The following is a 22,069-nucleotide window of genomic DNA, read 5'->3' as shown; positions in this document are numbered from 1 at the left end:
CCATGCATTGGTGCCAGCACTGGCCACATGGGAGGCACACAGCGAGGGGCACAGACAGGGTCCCCCCCTGGGGATGGTGACATTAGACCTGTGCCCAGCCTGACCCTCCCGCCCTGGCCTTGTAGCCAAAACCAAAACTCTGCGGAGGTGTGAGAAAGGAAATACCAGCGGTTTATGTGTGTCAGGCACACATTTGTTAGAAAACACTCATTTCCCCCCAAATAAAATGGAAGAGCTGGTGTTGCAGCTGGTGCTGCCTGGGGAAGGGCTGGGGGTCACAGGGTCCCTGTTTGCTGTCCCCAAGGGCAGTGGCAGAGCTGCACCAGCCCTCACCCTTCAGGTGTGGGCTCAGTGTCTAATTTTACATACAAAACAGCCAGAACGGCTTAAATGCAAAAAAACCTATTCTGCAAATGCTAAATTCTGCATGTATCTCTTAAGCAAAAGGTGTTGCAGAGTGAAAAACTTCGAAGGAAACTTTAATATTTGTAAAAAAGCCTAATTATTGTCTATCTCTGCACCCAGAGCCTTGCAGGGAGAGACAGCCCTGCCAGCAGCTCCGAGGTCAATCCCAACAGCCCTGGCTGTACTAGGGCTCCTGGGAAATGTGGCAATATTTTCATAGTTTAGCTACATTTAAAGTTGCATTGTAGCATTTGCAGCATCCTGGATCTTTCCTAGGTGTGCTTCATCTCTTTAATTTGAATGATTAATCTGCAGAGATTTGCTGAGGATTAATCCAATATTGGAACGATTTTGTGCCACGGGACACCAAAAACACGGGGAAGAGTGGCCAATGTGACAAAAGTGACTCGATTTAACCAAATATCCCCACAATTTGGGATGAAGCTGCTGCCTGGGAGCCTGCCCAGGATGCAGGGCTGGGGCCAGGAGAGGTTGATGCCCGATGCCCACGGTCCTTCAGCCGCAACCCCACCCCGTGCCCGGCTGGGAGTAAATAACAACACGGCCTGTTAGCATTAGCAATTTTTTATTTTCCTTTTTTGTTGCATAGGAAATGCAGTACTTGCTTCCAGTAATTGTATTGTAATGTGAGAAGGTGGTAGCACTAATGGTTGAATACAAGAGTTAAACTAATCCACACCAGCTCAAAAAACCTGCGGAGACTTAGTTGAATAAGAATGGATGCCCACAGTGATTCTCAACCAATTACAATTTTTTTCACAGAACACAGTAAAACTAAAATGGTAACTATGAGAGTCAATACAAGTATACTAGAGGCACGAGGGGCCTGACTCATAAAAAAAAATGAACACGACATGGTATTAACACGGGTGTCAAGTGAATTTGCAGCAGATCTTTCACACGGCCGGTGGAAATTTTAGCGCCTCAAATCTCAACCCGCCGCGGAGGGACTGGGCTGGGCTGGGGCAGAGTTCGGGAGAACCCGCACAGCCAGCCAAAATGGAGATTTCTCCTTGATTGTGTTTCCCAAGAATTTCGTGGCCCTGTCCCCAAGGCAGCAGTCGCAACAAGGACGAGCAGCGTCGGTGGCGGATGCCGAGCCAGGCGCTCTCGCCCTACCATGCTCCATCTAGAAACTCATCTTCTTTTTGTTTTTCCCCTCATATTAATTTGTGGATGCAGATAAAAGGGGGGGGGGTTTCACCCAACACAATTGTTTTTGTTCATGCTCGAGCATAGAAGATTAACTAAGTGGAAAATAGTCTTCCCTAAGAAAAAGAAAAAAAAAAGCATCCAAAGTACAAAAGTTCACATTGCGGGCGAGCGCTGGCCCCGACGGAGGGTTTCTCTAGAGCTCAGAGGTAGCGATCGAGCGCGTTTTGTTCTGGTGCGGACAAGATCTCTTTTGTGATCGAGTCACGGTGTCCCGAGCCCCCGGCACCGGCCGGAGCCGTCCTCCCCCTTTTGCTCCTGCCAACCTGCACCTCTGGGGCTCGGAGCATGGTCCTGCGCTGCCTCGCCTCCTCCAGGGCCCCTTCCCACCGGTTCCTGGTCTCCGCGGGGCTGGGGGAGGCGGAGAGGGGAAGGGGAGGGAGAGCAGGGCCAGCGGGGCTCGCCAGGGCGAAGCCCACCCTCAATTTGGAGGAGAGGAGCCCACCAGCCTCCCGTGTTAATAGCAAAGGAGCTTTTATGAATCGGGCCCAAAGTTTTGTACAGAGTTTGTTTTGAAGAAAAATATTGCAACTGTGCATGAAACTAAACAACCACATGAGGTTTTTTTTTTTCTTTTTTTCTTTTTTTTTTTTTTTTTTTTAAAAGGGTTTTTTTCTTTCTATATGAGGAAGTCTGGTGTGAAGAAGGGTCAAGCATGGGTACCTGGTTCACCGCTGCCCATTAAGAAATCTCTCGCAACATGAGCTCGGTTGTCTCATTTGTGGGTTTAAAGGACTGTCCCTTCAATTTGAACTGTTCTTCAGAGCAAGCTCTCTGAATTCTTAGGGTAGCTTTTCGAGACGAAAATCTTACCAGGCACAGATTTCTGGTCTCAAACACCATGTCCTGCCCTCTAGGAAAAAAAAAAAAAAAAAAAAAAAAAGAAAAGGAAAAAAAAAGAAAAAAAAGAAAAAAAACCCAAAACACAAGTAATACTGAATTTAAGTAAATGTATACCTCCAAAATACTGAAAACACCCCAAATCAATAAAGACAGAATTTGCGTTCTCAGTGAAATATCTTTAAACCTATCTGACAAGAACCAAGTCAGAAAAAAAGACTAACATAACTTTGAGTAATATTCATACAGCTACTAAGCATTATGGAATAGCATGCATTAATATTGTACGGTTATTTTACATCACCTATATCAGAAGGTTCTGACAGACAGCGAAGGCTACCGGTGTAGAAAAATCTTACTTCAGAAGAGCAATATAATACAGATTTCACAGGCACTACATTTTAATATATCAGGTATTATGCTGGTTTTCTTATAATTCTTTCTGTCCTAAAGCTGGCATTATAACAATGACCGAAAAGGCAAGGATCGAAGTAAACGGAAAGTAGATACCAAAGTTGATATATTCTTTTCTTTTTTTTTTTCAGATAGATTAGTGCATAGTTTTCATGCAGATAAACACTGCTATGCATTTACATTGTTGGAAAGCAGAGTGAATTGAGCCCAAGTTGTCACATTTTTGTAAATCATTTTGCCAGCCTGTAATAGCACCATGTAATGGATTTGCATTAAACATTAAATTGATTTCAGAATTGGTGACACAGTATTCACTACAGTTAAGTGCTATGGAATAGCTTCAATGTTACCTGCTATATATCAAAGCAATTTTCATCCCACTGCTTTTTTATTGGAAAAAATAAAAGGAAAATGTACTCGATACTAATTAGACTATTGCGCAGCCTTGGACTTGATGATGGCATAGCTGGGTTTACTGTCAAACAGTAATACATGCATTGACTTCAAGACAAAATTGGCATTGTAAGCTTGATTTAATGAAAATCCTGCCTAGCAGGCAGTGTTAACTTCACAAGACCTGCCTCCGACAGACCTCATGAGGTTGAATTTGTTATTTATTTATTGTTTAGGTGCCATTGAAGCTCTCCTTACATTGTCATGCCGGTTATGGTTTTAATTTTGTTCGATGGAGGCCTTCTACCAACAAAAAAAAAGAAAAAAAAAGATATTTCCAGAGACACAATGCAAAGTACAATATTAACTGACATTCTTAAAAAAAAATAATTCACCACAAGGAAAAAAAACCTGTTTTAGGCTATGTATCTGGGTTTTTTTGTATTTTTGTACAGTAAATATTTTATAACACTGTTACTACAAAGCTGCAAATATACGGAACAAAGAGAACTAGAGAAAGAAAAAAAAAATGTTAGAGGGATTTTGCATATTCCTGTGGGCTGACTGAATACTGTGGAGTTGAGAAAACTTGGTGTTTCTTTTCCCCTTCGACCTTAAGGGGAGGGGGAACAAGCAACAGAGACAAAGTGTACCATGGCTGCCTAAACTCGAAGCCCGAAAGTTTTTCTTTTTATTATAAAGGAAAAAGAATAAATAATAATGGCATTGCTGGGGTGTGCGGCATGAGAAAAGCAAGTGCCCTCGCTCAAAAAAAAAAAAGAAAAAAAAATTAAAAAACCCGAAAAAAGAGGGGGAGAAAAAAAAAAGAAAGGAATTAACTTGGGGAAAAAGTCAATTCGCGCTAAGCCATCCCTAGGGCTTTAAATTTGGGTGGGCGGGGGTGGGCACAGGTCAGAGAATTTGTGCGTCTGACAGTTCTGGAGAGAAGGAGGCGGGGAGGAAAAAAAAGTTCTTGGGTGACTCTGAAGGAGCGCCCGGCGCGGGGCCGGGGCTCCGCTGCCGCCCGCACGCCGGGACCATCCAGGGATGGATGGATGGAGGGATGGGTGGATGGAGGGATGGATGGAAGCCCCATCCCTCCTGCCCATCCCTGCTCGCCTCCCCGCTCCTCTAAAGGAGGACTAAAACACTGTTTGTTCTCTACACCTGCACAGAACGGAACTGCCGCGTTTCCTGCGTGAGAGGAAGGTGAACGCAAACTGAATTTAGTGTGTAATACTTTACAACCCCTGTTGGTTAACACCCTTGACCTCCTACCTAATGTTTTAAAGCCTTTAAAACATTTTTTTTTCTCGCAATTCTGCTCAGAGTTCCCTAACTTTAGCGTCATCAAACTTAATATGACAAAAATACCTTCAAAAATACAGCATACCTGTAATGTCCATTTACAATGGTTCTTCAGTAGCCTATACTTCTCAAGCATAGGAATATGCTATACCATTGAGAGAAGAAAAATAACTGTATTTAAATACATACAAAAAAAGGAAACGGGAAAGTTTTTAACTTAAATCCAGTTCCCAAAGGAAAAAAAAAAAAAAAGCAATTCTATGAACGCTGCCTTTATAACGAACAATCAGAAATTCCACTAAGCTAATTTGACAGAAATTTTTCCTCATTTAAACAACATTACAAAAGTCCTGCATTATAAAATAGGGTAGAATAAATCAGTGTAATCAATAAAACTATACAACATACAAATTACATATCTTCTGAGTGGGCAGTTTAATTCTCTCTCTTTGCAGCCATGACTACAACATGCTCACTAAAAACAACTAACTGCCCAAACTATTGCTTAGTTTGTTTTGTTTAAAAAAGGGTGCAATTTTATTGTATATACAACCAATTTACTGGTAATACCTTGTCTCATAGCAAGGTTCTGACAAAATGTTTGTCTAGGCTTTTTTCCCTTCACTGTGAAGCACTGAAAGCTGCTATTTTTTTTTTTTTTTAGTGCACATATGTCTTAATAAAGTAATGCCCAGCTAAGTGCTATAGGGAAGGCAAAGGATGCTGGCTAGAGGATGTGATACCATATACTAACAATCACACAATACAATAGAGCAAAATGACTACTCAACCACTTATCAGACACATATGAAAATCCAAAACATTTTATTTTTTCCTTAAATAGAGAATAACCAGTAAACAATTTTCAGAACTTGGAAGTTTAAAAACGTGCATATAAAAATGGGCATTATATACTTTTATTGAATGTGGATTGATTGCAGTCTGCTAATAAAAATGGGTGTGGGATCTGAAGAAAAAGGAAGTTGTTTTTTTTTTTTTAAGGCTTGCTTGTGAAAGGAACAGTTGTAAAACAAAAATTGCTTGAAGCAGGGTTCAGCTTAGTGCTTCACAGTTTGACTGCTTCTCTAAGAAGAGCCCTTCCTGCATGTGCATTCAAAAATCACAAAAGTACAAAGACAAACACCTAAAACACACTGCGTCAAGTGCAGCACCAACTTTGGTCAAATAAAAAAAAATTAAAAGAAAAATTAATAATTGCTAAGCTTTTCTACATGATATAAGCAGGTATTGCATATTTTCATATATCTGGGAGAAAACAAAACAAAAAAAGGAAGACTCCAAATAAAAGGTAAAATGCAGCAACATCCAAAAATACTGATAATCTAGCATCTACAGATCTCAGAATAGCACTGCCACTGACCATACAGGACAATAAACACTACTCCTATCTGCGGAACAACTAACATCCTATTTAATTCTAGATGTTGGAACTGACAATGGCTGACATAAAAGTCACATTTACAAAAAGTGTCTCCAAATGCTTGACTAGGGAAAAACCCCTTTCAATATAGGAACATGTGCAACAATTCCACAAATAATCGCTATCCAGGGCAAGGCACATTGATATGGAATTTTTTTTTTTTTTGTTTCGTGCAAATTAAGAAAACAAAACAAAACATCGTTTCAGGGAAAAGATGAGGAGCAAAGTGTCTTCCCAAGAATTTCAGTTACTTGATTGTATAGGACAGTAGTAGAAACCCTTCTGAAGGGTCGAACAAACATAGTTTAAAGGCAAGTGCCTGGAATAGGGATTACAATATTGTGTCTTAATGCACTCTACTTTACCCTACATTAACTATATAAAAATTAGTTACTAACACTAGAACATGCAGAGACTTTCTCTGATTAGCTGGACTCGCCAACCAGAACGTATATATATGTATAGTATAGGAAACCTTCTTAAAGTTGCATGTGAAGCAAAGGGGTGCTCCGCTGTCTGATAGAAAAAATCACTTGCACTCTTTTTTTTTTCTTTTTTTTTCCTTTTTTTTGTACATAAGATACAGGACGTTTGGGGTCCAAACTTCTTTTTTTTTTTTTTTTTTTTTTTTTTTTTCATTTTCTACTTATTTGTCTGTTTTTTTCTTTTTTTCTTCTTCAGCAAGTGCCCTTGCTTTGAACTGGCATAAGTTGTAAGAAGATCAGCATCGTTCGTTTCTGTAATGATTTCACCACAGTCCAGAAAATGTACCAGTTCAGGGACACGAAGGTGTTTTACTTTCTGGACCGTTCTCTCTTATTCCCAAGGTGTTTGAGAACTGATAAACCCTATATTGCCGGAAACACGTAAAATTTGTCAGAATTGGCATAATCCATTATAGTGACTTTTAGCTTATAAAATTAACAGATATTATGATTTCATTTTAGTTATGTGCTTTGATAACAGAAAATGATTAATTAGCATTTAATGTAGTTAACATATTGTGGTAAAAGCACCATTAGATTTGTTTTTTTTTTTTTTAATTTTCCTTCAGTTTTAAAGGGATACAAGTTCAACAATAAAAAACATAAAAAGCAAAAATAGCTCCCCTTTTTCTTGCAAGGCTGTTTTTTACCCCAATAATTTAGAGTCCTGGGGTGGAAGGACTTGGAAAACAAAAATAGAATTTTCAACAATCTCTATCTTACAAAGATATTTAGCTATCCAATGAAATTGCACTTTACTCAATTCAAAATTCGATTGTTTTGATTGATTCCTGTCAGTTTCTGTCAAAACAGACCAACTTCCCCATTTCTGCGTGAATTTTTGTGTAATTGTTGAAAATTGTTGAAAAATGTTTTTTTTTTAAATGTAAGTGCAGCATTTCAAACTTTTTTCTTTTTTTTCTTTTTTTTTTTTTAAGTGAATAGTAGTAGTTTGATGTTTTAAATTGCTCTGCAATCGAGTGGAAAAAAATTGTTGACAATGCTCTTATGGTTCATGTTACGTCTCTAAGTGCCGACTGTAAAAAAAAAAAAAAAAAGAAAAAAAAACCCCAACAACAACAACAACAAAAAAAAAAAGAAACCTGCATTTTTTTTTTTCCCCGATATGTTACAGAAAAAAAAAAAACATGCTCTATGTCTGTCCGGTAAGTTATATATTGCAGAATTCAGCTACTACAAAAGTTATAGTTTAAGTGTGTTTCATGATTTCTCAAGAAGTCTCACACCTGTATGGGAAAATCCGATGAGGATACTGTAAAACAGTTAGGCTCCATATGGAAAGTGTGTTACAACAGCGAGTTGGTAAGCAGCAGCAGAGGCTAGTTCTACTCAGTGTCACCTAACGCTTACACTACCAATGAAACACTTCAAAAGTTATGAAGCCCAACCATTTCCAGCACCATATGAGAAATTACAACAGTCCTAAAGTTGTCTAAAAAAAAAAAAAAAAATTAAAAAAAAAAAGAAAAATTAAAATCAAATCTCGAGAGAAAGTTACGGCCTTTGCCATTCAACCATAACGTTTGCCATTTCCATGTACGAGTTTGCTGTCGGTGTCTGCTCGCCTCCCCTTCCGCCGATGTGAAGTCGCTGCGCTGCGTTGCTGCTGCTTCCGTGTTACAGAGGTGGGAAGGGGTCTGGTGGTCTGTCCGGTGCGTGGTGGGAAGCGGAGACTTTTATCCCAGGTACCAGGACTGCAAAAAGAGAAAGGAGAGGCATCAGCCCCGGCCGCTCGCTCTCGCCGCTTCCCCAAGGGCTCCGGGCACGGCCGCCAGCCTCCTCCGCCAAGAGGGGGGCTAATTGAGACCGTGACGAATTGACCTAATTACAAAGCTTAATTAAAAATACTGTACAAATCAATATATTTTTTTTTCCTCGCCGACAGTCGCTGGACATAGCTACAGATGAACGCGGGGGTCATGTCACGTTACAAGTTATCAATCTTTTTAATAGATGATGGCTTGAAGATCCCTCCAGTTCACTTTTGTCTAATCCCCTGAAAAGGCGATACACATTCGCCTCTCTGTGCCATTTATCACCCTGCAGTCGGGGTTTTCTTGGGTATTTAGGCATGTGCCAGCATAAGCATCTGTTGCTTTATACTGCCCTGCTTCAACTGTCTCGCTGGAACAGATGCACAGAAATTCAACAACAGGGCTGTTTTCTTAGGAGAAATGTGGATCGCTACAGAAAAGCCAGGATAAAGCAAATCTGGGGAAAGTGGATCAGTGAAAATGTCCCGTACCTCTCCCCATACTTGTGTTTCAAAACAAAACGTGGGCCTCAACTAATAGCTTTTCTTTGGGAAAATATTTTTTTTTCCCTTTTTCTTCTTTTTCCCATAGGGAGGGAATTCCCAGGGAATTCAGCCCCGCAACAATACCGTCCTTAACCCAACGGCGCAGATGCCCGGAGCACAGAGAGCAATTTCGCTCCTCCATAAGAAAATAAACACAGTTGGGAAGCTGGAGTGGGCTCTGCTGGAGCCGGGGCAGTGCCACCACACCGGGGAGAGCCCATCCCGGCCCCGGCAGGGTCAGCCCAACCTGAACCCACCATGAATGAGAGCAGTGTTAGGCCCTGGGACCGCGCGCGCGGGGGGATGCTCCTTGGCAGTGACATATTGCTGTGGGAATACACCAACAAGCAGCAACTATTTAGCCTGGAGTAAAGTAATACAGCAAGAAAGACTCAGGTATTAAAGAGCCGTTGCTGATACCCCCCGTTTTTTTGCTGGGGCTCCTGTAATATACGAGATGCATCCGTGTGCGCGCACGGGCTGATGACAAGTTTTACCAAGTTTTTCCTTCGCTCCTTTTTGGCCTCTGATGTGATTGATAGCACAATCAGCTCAGGGAGGACTTATGAACATTTACGGAAGACTCTGAGGCAAGTTTCATGTGGGACCTGGAGATTATGTGGTCTTGCCATGGAGGTAGGAACCGGTAAAATAAATAGCAGGATTGGAGAAGTTGTCCTGCTTCCAATACACCTCATTAACTAACTCTTCCTCTGCTCGCCCTTCTGAATACAAACACACCGGTCCCATATCGGCTCCATCTATTGCCTACAGATTTTATATTTAGACTTACTCAGGCTGCAATTAAACGAAATAGTTCTCATATGTAAAGTTTATAAACAGAGGAAAGTTCTGGCAGGGCTCGTGAAGTGGAGCCAAGTCCTGTTCTCCTCTCTGACTGCAGAGCCCTACTGATTTTTAGGTGGGTGCAGGGACGTGGAGTGTGGGCTGTGCTGTGCTGGAGACATCTCCAACCACTGCCAGCACCTCCGGCCATTGCCAGCTCTCAACTTTTCCAAACTTTTCAGGGTCATCCCTCATGCTTTTTGTTTGAGTGTGACAGTTTTTGGCCGGACTGGGAACTGTGGCACTGCCCAGCGGGGAGGAGAGGGGATAAAGTCCAGGAAGGGAGGGAGTAGAGGGGTTAAAACAGCAAGGTAAAGGAGAAGAGGGATTACAGACTGAGGTGATGGAGTAGAGCGGGTAAATATTGAGAGGAGATGGGGTAGAGGGGTTGGACACAGCAAAGTGATGGAATAGAAGAGCTGAAAACTGTGAGGTGATGGAGTAGAAAAGTTAAAACTGCGAGGTGATGGAGTAGAGAGGTTAAAAATTCAGAGGCGATAGAGTAGAGGGGTTAAAACTGCGAGGTGACGGAGTGGAAGGGTTAAAGGCTGCAGGGTTAAAAGGGTTAAAAACTGTGAGGCCGTGGAGTGGAGGGGTTGAAGGCTGCAGGGTTAAAGGGTTAAAAACTGTGAGGCCATGGAGTGGAGGGGTTGAACAGTTCCAGGCGATGGTTCCCATCTCCGCTGTCCGGCTGCTCCATGGCCGCTGGTCCGGCACATGGCCCGCCGGTGGCGGGAGCCGCTGCCCTCGCCACTCCTCCCTCGTTTCAAAAGCTGATTTTTTTCTCCCCCTTTTTTTTTTTTTAAAAAAAGGCAGGAAATAAAAAAAAAAAAGAAAAAAAAAGAAAAAAAGAAAAAGAAAAAAAAAAGAAGCGCAGAGGTTGCGGAGGTGGGGCCGCGCGGGGCCGGGGCTGGCGGCGCTGGGGTCCCGTGGCCCGCCCGGGCTCCGCCGCCCCCCCGCCCCTCGGTCCGTGTGTCCGGCCGCCCCGGCCGCTCCGTCGGTCCGTCCCCCGCCGCCCCGCGCTCCTTCACGCATCTCGCTATTCACCCCGCGCCTCGCAGACAAGGTTACCCCAGAGCGGCTCTGTAATCCTTCACTGAAATAGGCTTTATTGATTGCTCTGGTCTATTGTTCCCTTTTCAAGTCCCCCAAGTTCAAGTTCATCCCGGTGTTACATCATGTCTCGTTGCTAAGGGCAACCAGACAGCCCCAGACGTGACCGCCATCCGCAAGCGCGGCGCTGCGCCCTCCCACCGCCGCCAGCCGCGCTGACGTCGAGCCCCGCTCCCAACACACTGAACTATTTATTCTGCCTAATTTATGACCTCCACAGCAAGAGAGACCCCCACTCCAAAAACCAACACTGTTGTATATTTAATTAATCTGTCTTTCTCTGGCACTTGGGAAAGTTAGACAAAGGTCTAATTATTGTGTGTCGCTCCCCACACTTTTCTTTTTGGGGTGACTATTTGCATGGGAAAAGAAACGGCGAGGCTGGGCGCGAGTCCCCTCCCTCCAAAACACCTTTTTTTTCCCCCCTGCCCTATTGACATTTCATGAAATACTTTAGCTGCTTAAGGGAATTAGAAAAAAAAAAATCTGATGTGAATGTAACTCCTTCGGAGTTGGTATTCAGTAACACAAATCAACTCATGACATGTTTAAATTTAAATGCTAACCACACACTCTGCGAGTTACTTTAAAGGTTAGTTTTTAATCAATAGAAGTTGCTGACTCGGGAGTTTTGAGCGGCGCAGTGCAGCTCTGGGGCCTTTGTCTCGCGTTGGGCTTTCAAACTTTTTTTTTTCTTGAGATGATTTTAGCAATGATTTGCAGACACAGAGCGCTATTGTGCTCCTGACTAGCAACATGTCAATAAAGGAGTAGAGTTACCATGCACTAGGGTGTCAATATGACTCCTGCAGACACTGCTCGGCCTTAATACCAATGAAGAACTTAACCCTTACAGGAGAGACCCAAACCAAACCGCATGCTTGTTTCAAAACTTCCTCTGCATGGCTTGAGTGAAAAGCTGCTTTTACGGGACCCAAACTCGGAGCGCTTCGCCAACAGCTGCGTCCCGCTCCGCCTGCTCCTGCAGCCCCACTTGGATGAGATGTTTTATGGGCTGAGGCAGCAGAACAGCGAGACAGAGCACGCATTTACCCAGCAGATCCCACCAGCACCGCTCTCGGGACACCGGTTTAATTTAGAGCATCTTACAGCTGAAGCGCACACACAGAATGATCCTCCTTTTTCTGCTAATCATTTTAATATTAAGATCTCATATCCCCCTCAAGCCTCCTATACACGTCTAAGTCTTCCAGGATTAGGGCTGAAGAGCACCATTGTTCCTCTGGAGCACCTGTGAAACTTCTCTGCTAGGGAGAGGAGACCTCCGGCCTCAAATGAAAACGTCTAGGAAGCGTATTAGGCTCTTGGAGACCTGATAGCTGGGACCTATCAAGGGTTTTTTTGCATGATTAGGGAGCTTAGACTGGAGAAAAAAAAAGAAGCCTGGATCCCTACATTTAGATGGCTGAAGTATTTTGTGCCTTGCTTTAGAGTGCTGCTCAATGCCTAAGCACCTCACCCATTTCATCCCTGCAGTTCTGTAACCTATCCGACTGCACCCACTCGGAGAAGGCGGTGTTGCCTTTCTTAATTTAAAATCTCCATTTAAATCATGGGCCCTATCACAGTACGGTCAGGATGATATTATCTCCGTGCTTTTTCATAAAAGAGCCGGTGTTTTATTTCCCTTCTATTTACTTTGCAGTACTGTTCTCCCAGCGAGTTTAGAGCTAAATGCACCCACTGGAGCTAAAGGTCCTGCTCAGTAAAATTGCTGCCACACAGTTGTCGCTGCAACTACGAGTCTGTATTGTCCTGCCCAGCATCTCGCTGTCCTTCTCCAGTGCTCAAGGTGAAACATCAGAAAGAATTCTGCAGTCCGGTACGAGATCTTTGCTTCCCTTTCTCCAGTCAAATGAAGAAGTAATCTCATCAGGTTGAAAAGTGCTGACTAAGGATTTAATAAAGTGCCTGCAGATGTGTGTCATCTCTAAGGTATTCAACTCATGTAATGCAAAACAGTTCCACACTGAATGTGCTTATAAAATTCCATTTAACCATTGCAGAGCTCTATTTTACTGTTCTCCGAGGAGTATTATCACACTTTTTTTTCCCCTCCCTAATTTACAGCACCATGAAAGTTGAAACTCGTATTTGAGAATCCTCACAGTAGTAAGGTTTTATGATCCATAAACAATATCTACTTGACTGAATCCTAAACAGGAAGTCTGAGATGGCAATTACGGTTCTCTGATAGTGCAAGTCTTTTTGTTTCTTATGCACTCCTGGAGATAGCAGAGACACACAAAAATCCTCCAGCCACTCCTGACAGTCAGCTCCTTTCTACGGGAAGAACAGCAAGGAAACGTTCTGTGGTTCTGGATATTTAACAAAGTGCCTCATCGACTCCTATAGCAGTTTCTGCCTGAGTCAGGAGCCCAGGAACAGGCCCATTGTTTGTGGAAACCTCCTCAAACCAGCCTTCCTGCACGCCGTCCCTCACCCCCAGCCCTGCTGCGAGCACCGCTCACGTGTTTCCAACCAGAACGACAATCCAACCCAAACTTGTTCCATTTGCTTCTACCTGCACATCTCCTGCCCCAACAATGGGACCTTTCAGCTCGCTCAGAAAGCTGGGGCTGTGCACCCTCCCTATCTGTTTTTCAAATTAAGAAGTTAAACAAAAGTCCTCAAGGGCAAAGTTTAACGCTGCGGAAGGAGGTTGTTAATGTGGAATCCAGAACTGGGTGTGACAGTTGGCTTATTTCTCCGGGCGATGTAGGTTATTTAAGGACATTCACACGTTTGAAACTCTGACAAACTCCACGCACAGCAGCTTTGGCTTCCCTGTACCCACTCAGGGCTCAGGCCTGCTCAGTGATAGCCGTTTTCTGTAGGTTGAAGCCCAGTTTGTGTGCCCGGCAGCGCGACGGGTCCGTGCCATCGGGACTTCAAAGGCGGCTGCTGCGGCCGTTGCTGCCCCGGGCGCGTGCAGGAAGCGATCGCTGCACGGGCCCGGGCGGGAAAACACACCTGTGATAAGAGCCTAAATAAAATAAAATAAAATAAAATAAAATAAAACCCCACTGCTTTAGAGCTCGCCGGCAAAGCGGCTGTTTGGGCAGCCCAGCGGAACCCAAGCCACAGCCGCTAGCACCTGCGAGGTCTCGCTGCGGAGCGTTGTTTTGCTTGGGGATGACATTTCAGTCACCTCAAGAACTTTGAGGCTCTCACGAACATTAACCCCAGGGAGGTGAATTGGGGTAACGAGTCCTTCTGGTTGCAAAGATAAAAGGGGAATGTGAGCAGTTAGGCAGTGAACTGGGCCTTTTGGCATCACCTTGTGAGAGGTGCCGGCAAGGCTCTTCCCCACGGTGCGTCGTGTGAAAGCAAGGGGACAAAACTGGGCCTTTGATGCCACTTCAAAAGGGTTGCCAGGGTGAGGGGAGACAGTGGCAGTTCAGTTTCTGGTGCGACTGGCTGGAGGGCTCCTGCAGACACAGCAACTGCCTCTGGTTTACCCCACATCTGAATTCATCCCACTCTTCTAGTGCTTCCTTCAGAGTTTCTCCAGGCCCAAAATCTGATCCTACTGTGTAGGACCGAAAGGTGAATATAAAAGACAAGGTCACCTTTGTGCCTATGGAAATTATTTTCTTAGAGCTGGAATTAATTATTTAGTAATTATATTTTCCAGACTGAAATACCAACAGGGATGTAAGTAGCATGTTGGTCATCCCCAAAGGGACATAAAACAGTGAGAGAATCTTCTGGTTGTCCAACATCCGCACCGGGGAGAGTCACACGCCCCACTCTGAGCACATTTATATTGTCTGGAGGCAGATAAAACCTGTCCCAGGAGGGACACTGCTCTCCAGGCAATGCATACAGTAGCTCTGCATCCAATAGTTTTTGCAGGAATGCCAGTTGTGGCAAACTGCATTAAATTACGTGCAATAATTTTGTAATATGCACTTTTGCCTGCTGACTATTAAAAATGTATAGTAGTCCAAAACCACTTCTCTCCTGGGACCAACAAACTCACTTCGGGCAAGATTTCTGCTTGGGTTCAAACCTCAAGTTGGGAACAGCTAGTGTTTTTAAATAAGTCACCCCAAACCCTCCCAAACCTATGAAAACACACTCATACAGTAACTCCTGCTGTTGTTCCAGACATCTGAATGTTCCAGTAAAGTGTCCCAGCTGGCCCCAGATGTTTCTTAAGTATAAACCAATGCTCTGAGTGCTGGACCCCCTGCTGCCCCGACCTGGAGCTCAGCGGATTAAAGATTGACTGCGCTATGACATATTCGCATTTAGCCTGAATATAATACAGCAAAGACTTATCAATGGCAAATGTTTGAAATGTAACCCAGTCAGCAGAGTAGGCTGGCACTCTGAATATGATGTATAAATAATGTATGGGAACTTAAGATCTAAATTAGATCTACAGGAAGAAAACTTTCCCTTTTCTCTGCCTCTAAAAGAAAAGTTCTCTCACAATGAGGTCATTTTCCTGCCCCGTCTTTTGGTTTACAAAATTGCTTTTAGGCAGAGGGTCTTGCCTTTACTTGGGGAACATTTTGCCAGTTACAGTTTTCCTCCAGTTTTCTAAAAAAAAACCGAGCAACAAAGTTCACTTATTTGTTAGTAAATTGACTTTGAAATCTGCAAAATAACTTCTAAACTTTGCGTGGTCGGCTGAAAGCTGACTGCAGCCATGCTAAACTGCAACCCTTGCTGTTTAAAAAAAAGGAAAAAAAAAAGATAGTGAAGGGAAAGAGAGAGAGGAAAAAGAAAGGGAGAAAGAGAGAGAAACAATCCCATTTTGGTTTTTGTTAGAGGACGGCATACTACATAGATCAGAGACTTTTCAAAAAATAAAAACCCCCACTGTACACAAAGCACAGGAAAATGTGAGGAAAAAAGGAAAAACCTAAAAGCAGCTTAGAATGTGTTAACTCTGCCATTCTGTCAGCTTAAAGAGTATTTTATGCTTGATCAACAGCTCTCTTTTATTATGCTTTTCTTTCATTCATTCAAGACATCAAAGACCAGAACCACCAGTGTACCTGATCTACCAGAAGAACTTGTAAGGGTGTTCTAAAGAAACGGGGGTATTGGGAGCCAGACACCCCTGCGGACAAGGCAGTTCAAAGAGAATATTTCAACAATGATTACATTTTGTAAATCTTTGTACGAAAGACAGCTTATTTCCTGCTTTTTTCATGAAAAATAGATTCTATCCATTAAGTGAGCCCACAGTATGAAAGTTACTTGAGATCTGAGGTACAGCAAGCGGATTAAGTGGAGGGTGAGATGAAATCTTTGAGAGAGACGATGGCTTTCTCTGATATTTGTCGCTGCCATAAGGTTTTCTGAGTGGGCTAGGAACTTTTTTTTTTAAAAAAAAATTTTAAATTTATTTGTAGACTTGCTGGTGGCAGCGAAGCCGTTTGTAAAAGCAAAATAAACCGGAATGAATCAGAAAGGAAAATTGCAACAAATAAAAAAGGAGCAGAGAAAACAAACGGCTGCAAAAAAACCTTCTGACATGTTTGAAAGGAAAACTATATATATTTGCCCCGCTCCGAAAATCGCAGGCGAGCCATTTAAATCCTGCAGACAACTCCAAAGTGCAGCACACAGACCCAAGCCAGCTGTTTACTTTTCCAAGCCCGTGGTGGTTTCTGCATTGATAAACTATATAACCTCACACACACAGAAGGGATTTTAGCTATGCCAGACCTCATTGCTCTGTCCCGCTCTCTTTATGTGCTGTCACAGAATAAAAATGATCCTAACACAAACCCTGAAATAAGATCTCGCTCCAGAAAGAACATCTTTGTAGATATTTCCTGAGTTACTGCCAAGCGGGATTTTTTTCGCCCATTCATCCTTTCAAAGTTTTGCTATAAACATAGCCAAAAATTGTTCTGGAGTAATCAGAAATGACCAAAATATGACCCCCTAGCCAAGGCCAGCTGTGGGCAGGAGGGGAGGAAGCTGCCCCACGCCTGTGGCTGGGACAGCAGCCACCTCTGCCACCACACCTGGGTGACACCCGCCAGCATCAGCACCTCGCTCTCCCCTTCCGTAAGAGAAGAAGGAAACAGCGGGATGCATGGAATCAAAGAGGCAAAACCAACTTTAAGCCCACCTCACGGTTTACATCTACTATTTCGAGGTAAAAGCAAATGTGCTGCGAGGGGGGCTGAGTTTTGCACTCTACGCCTCGTTTTTAGACAGCCCCGTATTTTTCTCTGCTGGAGGCACAGTTAAATTTGCTCAGGAGTGCAACAATCCCGTATTTCTTACAGCAGATCTCACTCATTTCTTTCCTTTTATGAAACAACACGTGCACGGGGACTTGGAGCAGCTCATAACCTCATGCCGGGAAGTCCCGTGGAAACTGGGACGGCAGACACGCTGCTGCGACGGGACTTTCCAGCATTCTGCTTCGATGAAAGCAAAACCCTCTGGCTCCCTGGACTCCAGCTCCCCCCTGGATACGGCACAAAAGCCGCTGGGTGCCCGCGGATCCCCCCCAGCCCCAGGGTGGGTGCACGGGGCCTGCGGCGGCCCCGCTCCCAGCCCCTCACGGCCGCCCTCAGCCCGGCCCAGGCCCCGGCTGCGCCTTCCCAAGTTCAAGTTCAGGTTTAAGGGAAATAAACCGCTCCTCGGGAGCCTGCAGCCAGCCCTCATTTCCATGTGATCCCTCTGAACTTCGCCTGCGCCAGCGCGCCCTGTTTCCAGGGCCCGCCGAAGGAATGTTTTACAGTTAGAGCCCGCAGTGCTTTCTCAGGCATTTCAGACCCAGAGGCCCAAGTTTCAAGCTGCAGCATTAAAAGTTTCCACAGAGCTACTGCAGAGAGAGGGAGGGAGGGGAGGGGGGAGGGAAATGAGGAGAACAATATCGTCTTAATTGTCTCTATATAGCTCCACAGTTAAAGTATTACTTTTTAAAGGGACATAATTTATTCTGGAGGCACGGTGTTATAACAACCAGTACATACTTTCACCGCGGCGTAACCCGCTCTATTCTTCATTGTGCTTTCCGGTGGTGTTGCTTTTGCAGAACTCCTTGTTACGCTGTCCCCGGTACTGTACTTACAGTTTTATTCAATTTAAGCCAGTTCCTGCAGTCCTCAGGCGAGCAAAACCAGCCCCCCCACCCCACCAAGCCTCGGGAGTTCTGCCTGCACCAGGACTGCAAAAATAATCTCCCCTCAACCACCGTTTTTCTCCCCCCAAAAGTTTCTTTACTTTTTATTGCTTTAGACAATCGGGGAAAGTCATCCAAAGAAAATCAACCCCCAGCCTGGGCCTCCCAGGCTGGGCTCGCAGCGAGCCAGCCGAGCACACACGCACAGACACACACGTACACACACACAGGGGCTCGCCCTGCACTCCCCTGCCCCGTCCCGGGCCGGCCCAGCCACAGGAGCTGCGTGAGGGGCCCAGGGCTCCCAGTGGGATGGATGGCTCTGCCAGCGAGCTGCCACAGAGGCTGCGGCTCTTTGCTCTGCAGTTTGGGGTACAAAAGGTAGTTTTCAGCCTTTTTCTCCCCCGTTTCTCCACTGGAGAGCAAGGAGGAGGGAAAGGTGACTACAGCCTTCAGAGGTTGAAGGCTGAGGTGGCCTTTCGTTGCCCTGGTCATTCAGCGCCTATATCATCCTGGCTCTGACAGCCCCAGTGGAGCTGTAGGGGACCCATCCACCACCCCAGCCATGTCCAGGGGCTGTCTGTGTTGTAATGGGAGAAGACCGACAGTGGGTCAAAAGGCAGTTGACCTACAACTGCCCAAGGTAGTTCAGCTGCTTTTTCTGACTGCCCTGAGGGTACTTCAGAGCACACAGAGGAAAGCGAGGGAAGAGGATAACTTGGACTGGACAGGAGAGTGAGCACTCCCTCCAAAATTCCCCCTCAAAAGTCAGGTCCCTGCCTGTGCTCTCTGTCTGGGTGAAGTGAACAAATGAGCGGCCCTGTGGGGACAGCAAAGTGTGCCCAGCCTGATCAAAGCAGGGCAAAAAGCAGGAGGGACGGGTTGGTGGGGACTGGGAGGCACAGGGGAGGAACTGGAATGTGGGCAGCAGGAACAGTGGGGCTGGCACGGCACACTCCAGGCTAAGGGACAGCTGGGGACCCCATGATGAGGAGGCCAAGACAATAGCACGTTTGGAGAGGTGGGTAGAGCAAGGCTGGGTTTGGAGACCACAAAAAAAGGAAGAGGAATTCGGGTTTTGGCAAGTCCTAGGTGTTACTGGGCAAGGAGATCAAAACCAGGCTCCAAATTAACACAGACAGAAATAGGAGCACAGAGGCAACTCTGGCACTTTTGACCTTAAAATTACAGAAGACAGCGAGCTGGAGGAATAATGACTGGATTCATCAGGAAACCCCCCCCTTCCTGAAACTCCTCTTAAAAAAAGAAAGCCAAGAGGGCATTGAGCTGAACAAAAAAACCTCTCCTGAACGTGGGAACTTTTGACATCTGCATTTTTCCTGATGCTTTGTACCTTGCTAAACTGCTCTAAGAAAAATGGAAGGTCGTGCATCATGCTTGTGCTCAGGGACCCATCTGTGGGGATCCATGAAGGGATTTCCATCATGCTGTGGGGAACCCCATCCAGGGATGAGTCCTGTAAAGATCCGTGGGGCCATTGGGGTCAGGATGCTACAGGAGCTGTGTGAGTGGGGCAGGGAAAGACCACCCCAGGCTCCAGAGGTTGCCAGCTCTCTGTTGGAGAAATGGGAAAAGGCTTTGCAGCACATGATCCATCTTTGGATGAGGAGGGATGTATTAGACATGGTTGGCTAAAGGGAGTTGGGTCTTGGCCTAGCTTGGAGCAATTTTTGCACATACTGTGAGATGCCAATGAAAGTCCTGGTGGAGTGTAAAGTCATTAAATGAGATTAAATTAAACAATTTAGTTATTTCTGCTTCATCATATTTGTGCAGTATGGCAGGCAGAATGAATTACTACTAATGATCAAATTTAGTAATACTAATTAAACGATCTCAATTTAATTAATACTAACAGAGAAAACAGACAAAATTACTAATGTAAACCTGGAACTTAAAATCAAAAGGTGCCTCTTCTCTTTTGTGAGTCACTGAATGTGAGGCTTTTCCCTGGAAATAGCCTGTGTAGAAGTGGCTCTTTGTACTCCCTAAGCAAGCTGCTCCATTGTATGGTTAACTACAGCTCTCCTCCAGCTTTCTTTCCCCCCGATTTTTTCCCCCTAAATGTTACTACTTTTACTCCTTGTTTTTCCAAAGAGATTCTAGGAGAAGAATCTGAGCTCTGACTCACACAATATCAACAGCTCTGATGGGACAAATTACCACTGCTGGGACAAATTCTGCCCTGGGTGCTTGTAGGAAGAGGGTTTATAAAGAGCCTGTGGAGCCTCCCTTGCTGGGAAATCATGGGATCACAGAATGGTTTGGGTTGGAAAGGACCTGAAAGATCAGATGATCTTCCAAACCCCCTGCTATGGGCAGGGACACCTTCCACTGGACCAAGTTGCTCCAAGCCCCATCCAACCTGGTCTAAACTTTAAAATTTAGCCTACAAGACCAGTAATTTGGGAAAACCCCAAACCCATCCCTATGTCAAGGAAAATGGCTTTAGAGTCACTGAGAGTTAATACCTGTAACCACAAAATAAAAACTCCACAGATACATGAAGACTGCACTGCAAACCCTCCCCATAGAGAAAATGTGGATTTTAACCTTTATCTTATCTGAAAAAGACTAGATTTACTCTACTGTGCATAGATATAAGCAAAAGAGAAGCATAATTAAACAAAAATGTTATTGTATTTCTAAAACAAACTCCTGCCAATAACAAATCTTCCATCTCCTCCTCTCATCAGCTTCAATGAATGTACAGCCGGGTCCCATACCACAGATTCTCAGACATGATCTTTAACCTAAAGGATTGCAAGAAAGTCCTTAAAAAAACCCCAGCAAGCCAGGCAATAGCCAAACAAGGAATATAATGTGTGAAAGTGTTCTTCCAAAATCTTAAATCTCATTGTTTAGCACATGCCAAGATGAAAAAACCCAACACCACATGCAAATATCGTATCTCAGTTTATCCCCCCCTTTTTTATTTTCTTTAAAAATAGGTAGTTTTTCTGTTGTCATATTTAAAAAGATGTAGTTACAGAAAAGGCACAAAAGGATATCTAAAGTTGTATAAAGCTGCTCCAAGCAATATAGAAATTCATAGAGTCCTTGAATGGTTTTGGGTGGAGGAAACCTTAAAGCCTGTCTTTTTTCATGTCCTGCAGGGCAGGGACACCTCCTCCCACTATCCCAGGTTTGCTCCAAGCCCCATCCAACCTGGTCCTGGGCACTTCCAGGGAAGGGGCAGCCACAGGTTCTCTGGAAAACCTGTGCCAGGGCCTCCCCACCCTCAGAGGGAACAATTTCTTCCTAAATTATTGTGTTCAGCCTCAGAGGTGGCTGCACGGTGTTGGTTGTGACTTTGGTTACTCGTATCTCATAATTAAAATTACATTTCAGTGCCTTCTGCAGTGCATTCAGCTGCATCTCTCTTCATGTGTAATAACCAGTGTTTGTATAGATGATGTAACAGTTGGGTCACACAAGTGAATATGCCTGGGAATATTATGATTATAGTGTCAGTACTGTTTTGAAAGTTGAATATTAATAACTAAAGCACCTAAGGGGAAACCTAGAAGATATTTTTAAGTTTAGCCTTTTGGTTTTTATGAGATTTTTTTTTTTTAAATCCTGGTTTTAAATTAAACTTTTCCAGTTCTACCTCTGTTCAAGCAGAAAATGCTATCAAAGCAAAAGCCTAAAATGAGATGTGTTTTGCTGTTCTAAACTAAAACCAGGTAAAATTTGAAAGTTGCAATTTCCCATGCTGTTAGCAATACTTACTAAGAACAGACACCTTTGTCAAATTTAAAATATAATCAGATTTTACCAAAATTGAGGTAATTTTGCCGTATTTCTTTTGAAAACTCAGTCAGTGTTATTTATATTTCTCTAGGACAGTCCAGCACTAGGCAGGTGATGCTCAGTGTCTTGGGAACATGGAATCTTCTGCAAACTGAGGACTCCTTTTCTGTTAAGAAAAGGCTTCTTTTGGCCCCTTTTTATGGACTTCACTATTAATTTCAGAGCAGGACAGTCTTATTTTGCAAAGTGTTCACCTCTGGAGCTTATTCATTCCTTGACCTCTGTGTTAATGCCATTAAGCAAAGGTGATTCCTAGAACAGAGGTAGCTTAATGCCTATCCATTGGGAAGGATGCAGGGATTGTGGCC

At 44.2% G+C, this 22,069-nt stretch overlaps 1 protein-coding gene across 16 annotated transcripts in view; it reads right to left on the bottom strand.

Moving 5' to 3' along the window:
* Positions 1 to 974: 974 nt before the first annotated feature.
* Positions 975 to 22,069, bottom strand: part of NFIA (nuclear factor I A) — a 349,486-nt gene continuing 328,391 nt past the window's right edge. For all 16 annotated transcript variants that reach the window (XM_071436867.1, XM_071436869.1, XM_071436868.1 and 13 more), the window contains one exon: positions 975 to 8,234. In XM_071436867.1, coding sequence (XP_071292968.1) covers positions 8,217 to 8,234 — 18 coding nt within the window. In that variant the 3' untranslated portion in view covers positions 975 to 8,216. The remainder of the gene's footprint in view (positions 8,235 to 22,069) is intronic.

Source organism: Agelaius tricolor, unplaced genomic scaffold (genome assembly GCF_023055355.1).
Source record: "Agelaius tricolor isolate 1412-34295 unplaced genomic scaffold, bAgeTri1.0.p SCAF_11, whole genome shotgun sequence".
NCBI classification, from domain to species: domain Eukaryota; kingdom Metazoa; phylum Chordata; class Aves; order Passeriformes; family Icteridae; genus Agelaius; species Agelaius tricolor.
The sequence above is the reverse complement of the archived record's forward strand: the minus strand, read 5'-3'. Positions and strand labels throughout refer to the sequence as shown.